Source organism: Myotis myotis, unplaced genomic scaffold, assembly GCF_014108235.1.
Source record: "Myotis myotis isolate mMyoMyo1 unplaced genomic scaffold, mMyoMyo1.p scaffold_m19_p_4, whole genome shotgun sequence".
Classification (NCBI taxonomy): Eukaryota; Metazoa; Chordata; class Mammalia; order Chiroptera; family Vespertilionidae; genus Myotis; species Myotis myotis.
Window position 1 is genome coordinate 5,711,711 of NW_023416346.1, and position 12,917 is coordinate 5,724,627.

At 54.4% G+C, this 12,917-nt stretch overlaps 1 protein-coding gene across 10 annotated transcripts; it reads left to right on the plus strand.

Annotated features, from left to right (window-relative positions):
- Positions 1–1,753: 1,753 nt before the first annotated feature.
- Positions 1,754–12,873, plus strand: CDK16 (cyclin dependent kinase 16). Of its 10 annotated transcripts, XM_036303939.1 has the most exons (17): positions 1,754–2,163; positions 6,243–6,366; positions 6,618–6,825; positions 7,354–7,505; positions 7,608–7,733; positions 7,840–7,896; positions 7,994–8,108; positions 8,779–8,873; positions 8,967–9,029; positions 9,274–9,397; positions 9,536–9,656; positions 9,770–9,867; positions 9,951–10,056; positions 10,120–10,183; positions 10,290–10,392; positions 11,464–11,541; positions 11,896–12,873. In XM_036303939.1, the coding sequence occupies exons 3-17, from the start codon at positions 6,624–6,626 to the stop codon at positions 11,937–11,939; spliced, it is 1,548 nt and encodes a 515-aa protein (XP_036159832.1). In that variant the 5' UTR covers positions 1,754–2,163; positions 6,243–6,366; positions 6,618–6,623; the 3' UTR covers positions 11,940–12,873. The 10 variants fall into 10 exon arrangements, with proteins under 10 accessions (XP_036159832.1, XP_036159833.1, XP_036159824.1 ...); XM_036303940.1 differs by lacking the exon at positions 6,243–6,366; XM_036303931.1 differs by lacking the exon at positions 1,754–2,163 and having other exon boundaries at positions 2,549–6,366.
- Positions 12,874–12,917: the final 44 nt, after the last annotated feature.

Genomic DNA, 12,917 nt, shown 5'->3' on the forward strand with positions numbered 1-12,917 from the left:
TTGGTTAGAGTAGGCAATAGGAGGCTCACCTCAGGCCCCCAACAGGACTGCATACTCTGTCTGCCCTTGATCTTGGCTGAACACTCCAGACAATTGAAAGCACCAATGTGGCCTCTATGTGCCTAAGGTGCCACTCATACCTCTGTCCCTCACCCAGCCACTTGGAAACAGACTCCTCATCCCTTTACTCAGGAATGGATATTGGGAGTAGCACAACCTGGAATGATGGGGCTTCAGGTAGACATTTTTAAAGAGGGTAGTCAGGGCAGGCTTCATGAAGGTGACATTGTAGCAAGGACTTGGAAAAGGTGAGGGGATGAGGCCGTGACTATCTGAGGGAGGAGCATTCCAAACAAAGGGAACAACAGCAAGGGCAAAGTCCCAGAGGCTGGATTGTGCCGGCTTTATTCAGCACCAGCTAGGGGACTAGTATGGCTGGAGTGGAGTGAGAGAAAGAAGGGTAGGAGATGAGGTCAGATAACTCATGGACCTGACTAGCCCACAGTAGACTTGTCAAATACAGTGTTTCTTCTCCCATCATGGTCTGGTATATCGCCACTAGGATAAACCTTACTGAAGAACTAACTGGTGTGAGCAAGGCTGTCATAAAGGACAGCCCAGGACAGGCGGTGAAGCTGGCTTTGGACTGAGATGCAGTGTAGAGTTGTCCCGGAAGGCCTGCTGAAGGTTGCTGTCCTGTGAGTTGGGCTTGGTGGGGAATCATAGGCAGAGGGGTGAGGGTTAGGTCTGTCTGGCAATGCTTTGACACAACAGGCACCCAGTAAGTAAAAAACCCGAGCCAGGAGAGTCAAGAGCAGGGCTCTGGCGGGCAAAAAAAGATAAGTTGAGAGGTGGCAGGAAACACCAATTCTGGGAGCAAACATAAAAGTTCTCTTGAAGCGGAAAAGAAACCCCGGTTTTAGCCCTAAGTCGCAAGCATGCGCAGTAATGTACTCGCCCGTTTAAAGGTTCGCCTTTCTTAGCCTAGGTTCCACCCCGTGGGCCTTGCTGAGAAAGGATGGAGGGAGGGTTAAAGGCGGGACAAAAGTTGATTGAACGTTCTTTTGACCAATCACCTTGCGGGATATTTGGCCTGTAATGAAAGGAGCTCAGAACAAAAAGGAGGGCCCGCCTCCCGGCCATGAAAACCAGGCAGAGGTGTGGTAGGCAGCGAAGCCACGCCTCCTCGGCTCAGCCACGCCCTTCATTCTTGCACTGCCTCACCCCAGGGAGCAGATCCGATTGGCTGGGCGGCCTCAAAGGGCGGGGCCGCGCACCGTCACAGTGGGAATAAGCTAGCGGTGTGGGAGTGGGGGCAAGTGGGAGGGAGAGCTGCTGAGCGGGTAAAGGCCAATGCTTCTCGGGGCAGCCTCTCCCAGGAAAAGTCATCTCTCGAACCTTTAAAATCCCAGCTTCCCAGAGCACCTCAAGGGAGTAAGGCTGCCTCCTCTTTTTCCTCCTTGCAAAAGTCCCATTTGCTATCATGGGGCTGTACCAAGTGAGACCGAGTAGGGGGAGCAGGTGGTGACTGGTCCGCCGGTTCCCAGCTGCTGCCCGCTCACGAGCAAATTTCTAGCACGATCGTAACCGAGAACCAAGCAACCTCTCCACCCCTCCTTGGCGCAGTCCCAGGGTTGGCGCCACATTCCCTGCGGGGCGCGCAATGGCGGCGCCCCCTCCCGCGGCGGACGGCTCCTTTGGTACGCGCAGCCCGAGGTGAGTCCCCTCCTTCCCACTGCGCCCCGGCCAGCGCGTGCGTGCGCATGCGCGGAGCGCGGCGCGCGCGGTAGTTGGGTCGCAGGCAGTCCGGCCCTGGGAGCCACCGCGTCTCCGCAAGCAGTGGGCTCCGAGCCGCGAGCCGCCGTGAGCGCTCGGATTCCAAGCGGCGCCGACGACCTCGGGGGCATCGCCCGCAGCGGCCAAGCTCATGGCCGGCTGAGCGGGACGCCGCCGCCGCCTCAGCCACCGCCGCCGCCGCCGCCGCCTCCTCCTCCTCAGCCGGCGGCGGCCCGGGCCCAGCAGCCATGGCCGAAGACTACTGGGACGGGCGCCTGCGGCGAACCGGAGGAGGAGAAGGAGGTCGCGCGGCCTCAGCGCGGGCCGCCGCCCCAGGCGCCTCCGCGCCGGCCCCGCGGCGCTGAGGTTGCTCGCGCGCCCCCGCCGGTGAGCGCGTCACCGAGATGTGGGGTGGGGGCTGCCCTTTCTTCTACAGAACCCACCCAGACCCCAGACGGTGCCCGGGGGTCTGGCTACACTCTGCACGGGCCTCCACCCCGCAGCGAATTGCCCAGAATGCACCGGGGCAGGGGGTCATTCAGGGCCTCCCTGACCTTGGCCCCGCCCTGGGCCCAGTCTGGGAGCTGCGGGTGGGAAGTTGCTAATGGGGAGGGGGGTGATCGAAGGACGAGAGAGTGTAGAAATGGGTGGCAGAGTGGTGAGAGAGTCGAGGTTGGCTAAGGGGGGGCCTGAGTTTTGGAGGGATCGGAGGGTAAGGTATGGTGTCCAGTGTGTGCTAGTGGAGGGGGGGAGGTGCAGGAGGGTGGAGGGACCCAAACGTGTATAATAGGCGAGTGGAAGTCAGAGAAGTGCTGACATATGCAAATTGGGTCCTCTGTGTTAACGGGGGGTAAGGGGGTAGAGGTACCAGGTGTGCTAATAGGATCAGGGTTTGAGGCCCTGTGTGGTGAGGGTCAGGACGGTGTTAATACGGTATATTTGTCCATGAGGACTGCAGCGTGTGAGGTGCCAAAATGTGCTCGTGGAGGGCAGCATAGTGGAAGAACTAGAGTGTTGAGCCTTGCTAATGGGGGTCCTAGCTGCAGAGGGTTATGTGCATGTGGTAATAAAAGTCTGGGGAGCATGAGGCCCAGTCTATGCTTATGGGGGCAGAGGGGTGGAAGACCTGAGCCTGTGCCAATAATGGCTGTCAGTTGTGGATGAGGGAAGTGTGTTAGCTCTGCGAGAGGTTCAGTGTATTCAGGATCAAGATGGTGTGAGATCAGTGTGTGCCCATGAGGGCCGGGGATGCAAGACTGTAGGGTGCGCTAAGAAGAGAGGGTGATAGATGAAGTTAGAGGCACTGCTAATGTGGCTTTAGAGCCTTGGAGGCCCTTAAATGTGTGCCAGTCGGGGGAGAGTCAGAGCTGTATGAGATCTGGAATATGCTAATGAGAGTCAGAACATTGCGAAGACAGTATGCTCTTGTGTCCATGGAAGACTGGGATGTGTTGAGGTTCCAGGGAGTGCTAATGAGGGGTAGAGCTGTTGAGGGTTTCTAGTGTGCAAGGAGGATAATCAGGGCTGTGAAGGGATCCCAGTGTGAATCAGCCAGGCTTCTAGCTGTGGAGGACTTGAAGCAAAGAGAAATAAGGAACGGGAATATGTGAAGGTCTAGGTGTGCTAAAGTGGATAGAGCCATGGCTGGCTGAAATGTGGGGGAGGGGGGTCGGGCTGAATGAAGACCTGTGTGCATTAATGAGGGTCAGGCCATTATGTAACTGTGTTTGCCCCTGGAGATAGGGCTGGGGAAGGGTTCAGGGATATAACAGTGTGCTTGCCCCTGGAGATAGGGCTGAGGAACAGTCCAGGGTCATAACACTGTGCTTATCCCTGAAGATAGGGCTGAGGAAGAGTTCATGGTATGCTACTGGGAGGCAATGTGTGAAGCCCAATATGTTCTAATAGAGGTCAGGGTGAATTGAAGGTCTAGCTTGTGCCGATGGGAGGTGGCAGAGACAGGCTAGCGGGAGGACCAGAATATGTGGTAATGATAGTCATATCTGTGGAGGGGTCTGAGCTTGGACGAAAACAGGTCAGGGATCTGCAAGGTTCATTTTGTGTTCATGGGATTTAGGGCAGTATGAAAATCCAGTGAATGCTAATGTGGGTCAGCTGTAGAGGGTCCCAAGTGCATGTTAATAGGGGTCAGAATCATGTAGGGGGAACAGTGTGTTAATGGGGCAAGTGCTGTGGAGACGCTAAAAGGCAGCTGGGCCTGGGAGGGACCCAAGAATGTGGTAGGCGTTAACTTTGAAGGTCCTGTGCTCTGTTGGGGCTTTGTGAGCTGGCGGCAGTTAGAGATAAAGGGAAATTGCAGGTGCTGATAGCAGTTAAAATGCAGAGGGACCTTCTAGAAGGTTCAGTATATACTGAGAAAAGGAGGACATTGAGGGCCCAGTGTGTGCTTATGGGAGTCCGGACAGGATGAGGATGGTATGATCCTATGGGACTTACTAGAGTGTGATGACTGTGTCCTTAGTGGTTCGGTGTAGTGTGAGGAGGTAAGTGTCCTCGGGTATTATGAGAGCATTCAAGTTAATATCTTCAAGTGTCTCTACTTACAGGGACCCACTAGGGCCCCCCCTACTGGGGGTGTTGCATGGTACAAAGATTTTGTACCCCTTTTTCCTAAACTCCCCACAAAACTGAACTCTGGAACCTGTTCAGCCCTTGGAATTTCCAGTTAGAGGTCATGCACCCATAGCTCCTCTAGCTCCCTCCTCATTGTCCATCCAGCCCTACTTATAATCCCCCACCCCTACCCCGCCCAGCTCCTCTATTCCCTGTGACAACAGACAAACGGACTGCAGATCTGTGCCATGCAGACACAAGACCGTCTTTGGAGCTGGCCATACTTCACCTGCCTCAGTCTCAGGTCCAGTGTTGAGCCTCCTGGGCCAGGATTTTGTTGGTATCCTGGGTTCTCTGGATGGAACTCATCCTCTTCACTGCGGTCTTTCTACTAGGCTGGCCCCCCTACCCCTCCTGAGGGTAGTGAGGTCAGGCAGGCAGAGACAGGGTGTGGGGACCGCTGGAGTAACACCTGATTTCAAGGTAACAGATGACCCACTTCTCTCCTCGCATCCAGGCCCAGCCTCATCTTCGACCTCCTATCTAGCTTCACTTCCCTTGGGCCCAGGGCCATCGTAGGCCCTGCTGTGAGTCCATATGGTTCCTGGGCCAGGTCTTTCCCCCTCCTTGCTGGCCCAGAGCCCAGGTGGAAGCAGAAGAAGGCCAGCCTAAGCCTTTAGGTGGCCCTGTTCCCTCCAGCAGCCCCATCTGGGTAGGTCAGCTTCCTGCCGATGCCGGCGTCCCTGGGCCACCTAGTCTGGGGTTGTTCATGAGCCCCAGGGACTCACTCTGGTAGAGATTGGTCCTAGGTCCTCGGCCCCCTGACTTCATTAATTTCTGCCATAAGCACTTTTTGAGCATCTACTCTGTGTCAGTCACTGTTCCAGGTCCTCAGGATATAGCTGTGACCTAAACAGACAGAAATTACTCTGGCGGAGCTGATCCTCTAGTTATGGCTGTGAGGAGACAGACAGTAAAGTAAACTAATAAGTAGATGGTCTCATTTCTGAGGAGGTGATGAATCCTGGGGGATAATTGACAAGGTGAAGGGAGCTCAGAATGGTTGAGATTTTAAATAGGCTCAGAGGTCAGGGTTCCATCCCCAGTTAGGGGGTACGCAGGAGGCAGCCAGGCAGTGATTCTCTCTCATTGATATTTCTCTCCCTCTCCCTTCCTCTGAAATAAAAAAAAAAAATTTTTAATAAATAGGGTTATTTGTTGAGGGTTATCCATGAAAAAGGTAATATTTGAGCAATGGCCTGAAGGGGGTGAGGGAGTGAACTGTTTTAGAAATCTGGGGGAAGGGTATTTCAGGTACCGGGAACAGCCAGGGCAAAGGCTCTGAGGTGAGACTGCTGGGTGTGGTTACAGAACAGCAACTAGCAGTGATTGAGGGGCAGGTGAGGCCAGAGAGATAATAGGGGTGAAGTGGTCAGACCATATGAGCCATATTGAGGACTGGAGCATTTATTGGGTGTGATAAGGGAGATGTGGTGCATTCTCAAGTACAGGAGAAATGTGATCTGGCTTGTAAAAGTCTGGGTGAGACCCTATGAATCCCAACCTGATTGAACCTTTCTGGGAGCCGTCAGGTTAGCTTGTACTCATTGAGATCCCCCCCCCCCAACTCCAATTAGTGGTTGTGTCTGGGCCAGACCCTCCTCCCCCTACACCCCTCACTTGGGTAGATCAGTGGCGTAGTCCACTAGTCACCATGACGATGGTTGCTAGGGGAGGTTAGAGGTCTTTGTAGCCGTATAGAGCAGGCTGCCTTGGCAGTTGGGGATGATGTTGGGTTGGTGCTGGCAGAAAATGCCATTCTACGGGCGTGTCCAGGGTTATGTCAGTTGTTCTGAGGTCCTGGGCAATTCCCCCTCTCCACCCATGGCTAGGTTCATCACTGCTGCTGCACCCAAGAATACCTGCTGCTCCCACAGGGGGGCTGCCTCCCTAGAAACCTGCATTCCATCGGTTGGACCCTTGCCCTCAGCCATCTACCCAAGACTCGGTACTCAGGTGGGCTACTTAGTAGCAGGGTCCCCAGGGGCTGGCTGTAGGTAGACAGGCACTGACAAAGGTCCCTGTTCATGCCAGGTTTCCAGAAGTCCTAAGTGGTTCCAGGACCCCTCAGTGGTTGGGCGGGCACTGACAAAAGTTTGTGTCAGTGTGCCTCACTAGGTTGTCATGTGCTTTAGGGGGCCCATGGTCAGGCAGATGCTAACATGGATCCCATTCCCATTTATGCCCCGCTCCCCCCACCTTCTCAGGTCGCCATGGATCGGATGAAGAAGATCAAACGGCAGCTGTCAATGACACTCCGAGGGGGCCGAAGTGTAGACAAGACCAACAGTGCCCCTGAACAGATAGGCCTGGATGAGAGTGGCGGTGGTGGTGGCAGTGACCTTGGAGAGGCCCCCACCCGCGCTGCCCCAGGGGAACCCTGCTCTGGGCGGGGACTACTCAGCTCTGCACCAGGTGGGTCTACTGACCACTTCCTCCCCTAGACTGGTTCCCAGGTGCTGCTTTCCAGCCAAACTCCTCTTAGACTTGCGTCTTTTCATTTCCATTTCTCCATTTTTTTCCCTTCCCTGCCATCCTCTCTATCTGTGCCCCTTTTGTTGGCTTTCTGCCCAGGCCTTGCCCCAGCTCCCCTAATCCTCCTTTTACGCTTCTCCTACACTCTGCCAGTACCCTCAGGCCCCCTGGCGCCTGCTTGTCCTGGGTCTTTGGCTGCCTCTGCCTGCCCCTAGCCCCAGGCTAGCCACAGTCTCAGCTCACCCCTGGAGCCTGGGCTTCCACTAAGTAACTATTCCCCTTGCCCCATTCAACCTTCCTGTCCTGTCTGAACCTCCGTAGGCCTTGCCACCCTCTCCCTAAGAGACCCCAGGCTGCTCTGGGGGCCATATGCACACCTGTATGATGAGTGAATGTATTCGTTGGGAAGAGGGTGTCCTGGGGCTCCTGACTCCACCCAGCCTGCCCTCCCCCTGTTGCCACCACCAGAGATTGTACACGAGGACTTGAAGATGGGGTCTGACTTGAAGATGGGATCTGATGGGGAAAGTGACCAGGCTTCAGCCACGTCCTCAGACGAGGTGCAGTCACCAGTGAGGGTGCGCATGCGCAACCATCCTCCTCGCAAGATCTCCACTGAGGTGCGTAACCCCCCTGTCTGGGTGGTGGTGGGGCTGGAAAAGAAGGTTGGACCTGAGGTGGTGGAGCTCATGCTCCTGTTTCTCCCCTGTTTCGCCTGCTAGGACATCAACAAGCGCCTCTCACTACCAGCTGACATCCGGCTGCCTGAGGGCTACCTTGAGAAGCTGACCCTCAATAGCCCCATCTTTGACAAGCCCCTCAGCCGCCGCCTCCGCCGTGTCAGCTTGGTGAGTATCTGCTATTCCTGTCCTCTTCCTCCTCCTCTTTCCCTGCCTCCTCTCCCCCCTGTACCCTTCTCCGAGCCTGCTTCAACCTGTCCCCTTTACTCCACAGTCTGAGATTGGCTTTGGGAAACTGGAGACCTACATCAAGCTGGACAAGCTGGGGGAGGTGAGGGACAGCTGGGAGGCCCATGATGGGGGTGGGGATCAGTGGGAACTCCCTATAGCCTCAGGCTCTTCTCCTATAACTGTTCCTCATTCCCCAGGGTACCTATGCCACCGTTTACAAAGGTAAAAGCAAGCTCACAGACAACCTTGTGGCACTCAAGGAGATCAGACTGGAACATGAAGAGGGAGCACCCTGCACCGCCATCCGAGAAGGTACAGACATCCGGGAAGATCTGCCCCAGCCTTCCTGGGCATTCCCCATGGTGTGCACACACACGCCCCATAGTGAGACTGGGGGTCCTGGTACGTCCCTTCTGATACTCGGGGCTTCATGGGTAAGTGCCCATCACTCACATATCTAGGTAATGATCAAGGTAACCAGGAATCTGGTCCTGTTTGGAGAAGAGGCAGAAGAAGTGGAAAGCAAGGTTCTTGCTTTGGTTCCGAGGACATCCTTGAAAGTGCTCACCAACTTACTTGATACAGTAGTTAGTCAGAACATCACATGCAATGATTTGAATTGCATCAAAATTGAATGTGCAAACACGGTTTCATATAAAGCTACAGGCCTGAGGGTTGGAGCAAGGCCCCTTTCCAGAAACCAAAAATGGGTTTAGAAAATCTAGTGTCACATAATCCTGGGGCTGCAGTCCCATGTTCTTGTCCCATACTCTTCTCTGAGCCTTAGTTGCCACATCTGGAACATGGGGACATACCTTCCTGGCATCAGGTGGGCTAGAGCTGGTGGCTGCAAGTCACCACTCCAAACTGCACAGGGAAAGAAGGAAACCCTGGTCTCATACTTGTCTAGTCCTTGTCATTATCCTGAGGGTGGGGCCCTGACTCTTCTCCCGTCCCCATCCCACCCCCATGTTTCCTGCAGTGTCCCTGCTTAAGGACCTCAAACATGCCAACATCGTCACTCTACATGACATTATCCACACGGAGAAGTCCCTCACCCTTGTCTTTGAGTACCTGGTAAGGTTGAGTGGCAGTAAGTCCCGGGGGGAAGATGGGTGGCGGCCGGACAGGATATGACCCTCTCTCCTCTACTTTGCCTTCTCTCTTCAGGATAAGGACCTGAAGCAGTACCTGGATGACTGTGGGAACATCATCAACATGCACAATGTGAAAGTGGGTGTGGGGCAGGAAGCAGGGGCACAAGGGCCACTCACCCAGTCCACCCCACAAATCTCCCAGAAACGACGTCCCATTTGGCTCTTAAGCTGGGAGCCATTGCAGGGCGTTGGGACCCTGTCCTCTTTTGTGAGACAAGGCTCTGGGCTCAGTGTCTGTGTTTGGGAGGGGGAGCAGTGCCTGCTGGGAGTCAGGATGCTGGATACTCTGTGACCTCTGCCTGCCATTCCTGGGTCCCCAGCTGTTCCTGTTCCAGCTGCTCCGTGGCCTGGCCTACTGCCACCGGCAGAAGGTGCTACACCGAGACCTCAAGCCCCAGAACTTACTCATCAACGAGAGAGGAGAGCTCAAACTGGCTGATTTTGGTACCCTCGGCCTTCCCTTCCCAGAGATCCCCCAGCCTTACTCTCCCAGCCTCCCCCTCCCCCATGACCACCTACTCTCATTCCCCAGCCTGCTCAGGACCACCTCAATCCCAGCTGCCCCTTCTCTCCACCTCCCAGGTCTGGCCCGGGCCAAGTCAATTCCAACGAAGACCTACTCCAATGAGGTGGTGACCCTGTGGTACCGGCCCCCCGACATCCTGCTCGGGTCCACAGACTACTCCACCCAGATTGACATGTGGTGAGGACAAGTGGCAGGGTGGCAGGTGCCATGCAGTGAAGGGGGGTGGCTTGGTCACAGTGGCCAACCAGTCAACGGCCTTCCTATTTATTCACTGTGCCCTCCCTGCCCAGGGGCGTGGGCTGCATATTCTACGAGATGGCCACAGGCCGGCCCCTCTTCCCAGGCTCCACAGTGGAGGAGCAGCTGCACTTCATCTTCCGCATCTTGGGTGAGGAGACAGGAGCCCTCAGAGGTGTGGGGACATGCAGGGAGGCCCTCTGAGATGCTTAGGGTAATGCCTCTTCCCACCAGGAACCCCAACTGAGGAGACATGGCCGGGCATCCTGTCCAATGAAGAGTTCAAGACACACAACTACCCCAAGTACCGTGCCGAGGCCCTTTTGAGCCATGCACCACGGTGAGGCTAGTGGAGGGGTGCGGGGGGGTGAGGGGCAGAGTACCCAAACTCAATTTAAAGCAGGTCCCCTTGTCCTTGTGGTAGACTTGATAGCGATGGGGCTGATCTCCTCACCAAGCTGCTGCAGGTGAGACCACTTCCCGAGTCAGCCTTGGGGGCTGGGGGTGTGGGGAAACGGGGAGTTCCGGGTGGGGAGGAAGAGAGGCTTACTCTGTGAAAGTGTCAATATTAAGCCCCCACCTCAGTTTGAAGGTCGCAATCGGATCTCTGCAGAGGACGCCATGAAACACCCATTCTTCCTCAGTCTGGGGGAGCGGATCCACAAACTTCCTGACAGTGAGTGGAGCTGGTGAAGGGAGGGCCAGTGGGGGGCTGTGGGGAACAAGACTGCTGTAGACAGCCGAGCAGGTGTTGTCGGGCTCTGCTACATCACCTCAAAGGCGGTACACATTTGTTCACGTGTGTGACGTGTTTATTACAAACAAGTTGTTAGTTTTCAGTTCCTTCTACCTTTCATGGAAATTTCCAAATGTATATAATAATCAAGTATCACTTTTTCTTTTGTAAACATTTCCTTGTAAAGTATGTATTGAGAAATGCACAGATCATAAGTATAGAGCACAGTGAATTTTCACAACACACACGTGACACAGGCATACCGTCAGAAAACAGGATGTGAGAAGCTCCCCCAAAGTGTGCCAGGTTCCTTCAGATATTCCCAGCCTCTCCCCAAGGGTTACCACTAGATGGACTTCTCACAGCTGAGATAAATTTCCCCTGTCCTTGTACTCTGCAGAAATGGAATCATACGGGGTATTCTCTTTTTACATCTGACTTTTAAAAACTTTTTAATATCGGTGTTTTAAATTAGATATATTTATATATTAGACTAAATAATAATATGAGTCCCCAAGTTCTCTATCAGGTCATCAACTCATGGTGAATCTGGTCTAACCTATATTCCCTCTGATTATTTTGAATCAAATCCCAGACATATTATTCACCTATAAAAGATTTCAGCATGTGTCTATTAAATCTCTTTTTAAACATAACAATGTCATTATCACACCTAAAAAAACTTGACCCACTTTGCACATCTCCCCATTGGACTAATCCAAATGAAATCCCAAACACCATCTGATCACCTAGAGTTGTGATAATTGCAATACCATTATCACACTTGAAAAATTAATAATAAAAAAGAAAATAATGCTTTCTTGGTGCCATGTAATAGTCCATATTCCATTTTTCCTAATTGTAGCTAGTTTTTGTGTGGGATTATTTCACAGATGAAAGTCAAGCCTCTCAAAGAAAAGGCAGCTTTTTCTAATTCCCCCAGTGGGGCCACATGGGAGGTGGCTCTGGATGGCCCCATGGGTCATTTCCTACTTTTGTCTCCACCCACAGCTACTTCCATATTTGCACTAAAGGAGATCCAGCTACAAAAGGAGGCCAACCTTCGCTCTTCGTCGATGCCTGACTCAGGTAGGTGTGGCCCTCGCCCTCTTCCCTGCCCCATCCATCTACCTGCTTGTTCACCAACAGCCATCGGCTCTGCTTTCGCCCGCAGGCAGGCCAGCTTTCCGTGTGGTGGACACCGAGTTCTAAGCCACAGACCCAGGCCCCAGCAGGCAGCAGCTGGAGGGATGCCACACCCCTCACAGGGCAGCCCCCAACTGCATCCTCCCTTGCTTGCTGCCTGCCTACCTGCCTGATCCATGCTCGCCTGCCCACGTGTCCCCTGCTGCCTGTCCAAACATCCATTGGCCTGTCTGCTGGGTGCTAACAAAGCTCTCATCGCTCTTTCACCTGGTCTGTCTGTCTCTCTCTCTGTCTTAGTAGTAGCCGGCGGACAGCATGGCCGTGCCAGCCTCCCACACTGAGGCCAGGCCTATAGCCCTCCCCATCATACCCTCCCCCAGGACCACTACCCCATGGCCAGCTAGGGGTCCGGCCAGCCCAGGCTCGGGATCTCAACTCAGACAAGAGGTGGCAATACCTTGGGTTTGAGGTTCCCCCTGCCTGCTTTCCTGCCTGCCCCACCTGCCTCATGTTGTGTGGGCCTTTTTTGTTTCATTCATTGTTTTTTTTTAATTATTTTAAATGAGGTTTTCATTTTTTAAATGCAATATCTCTGTGTACAGACTGGCTGGGCCCCACCCCCCGTGGCCCTCCCAAAGTATTTTGTGCAATGAAGCCCTGATCCCAGCCTTTCCAAGGCAGGGACACAGCCCCTATTCAGAACCCTGACCATCCCCAGATCCTGGGGTTGGCTAAGGGCAAGCATGCCTCAACCACTCGCCTTCCTACACACACCCCCTCCCCACCACCTGCCATTCCAGGCTGCAGGGGTACCTGAGGACTACCGGAGACTCTGGGAGATGGACAAGTGGGGGCCCCCACTCTTTCCCTCCTGCAGTTCCATAGCTGGGGCCTCCTTCCGTCTCAGGGTCTCCCCAGCCTAGCCCTCTTGCCCCCATCCCACTCGGTGCTGTTGAGTAGGGGCCCTGCCAGGAACTGACCAACTCAGCGAGGAGCCATAGTGTGTATATGTACACAGGCAGGGACAGGCATGTCCGGGGGAGTTGTGCCCAGGTGTTAACCCCTAACCCCTGGGGAGGGTGAGGCAGGGCAGGGACAGTCTCTGGGGTCAGTCCCAGATGGGTAGTTACCTCCCCTTCCTCCACTCTAAACCCTGGGGCCTTCAAATGGGGTGGGAGGGCATGGGTGGGGGCCCTCCTAGTGGGGTTTGGGAGGTTGGGTTCCTGAATGCACCATAATCGCTGTATGAAACATTAAAAAGTCTGAAGTGAAAAATGTGATTGCAAATCCCTGTAGAGGTGAAGGTGGACTTGACCCAC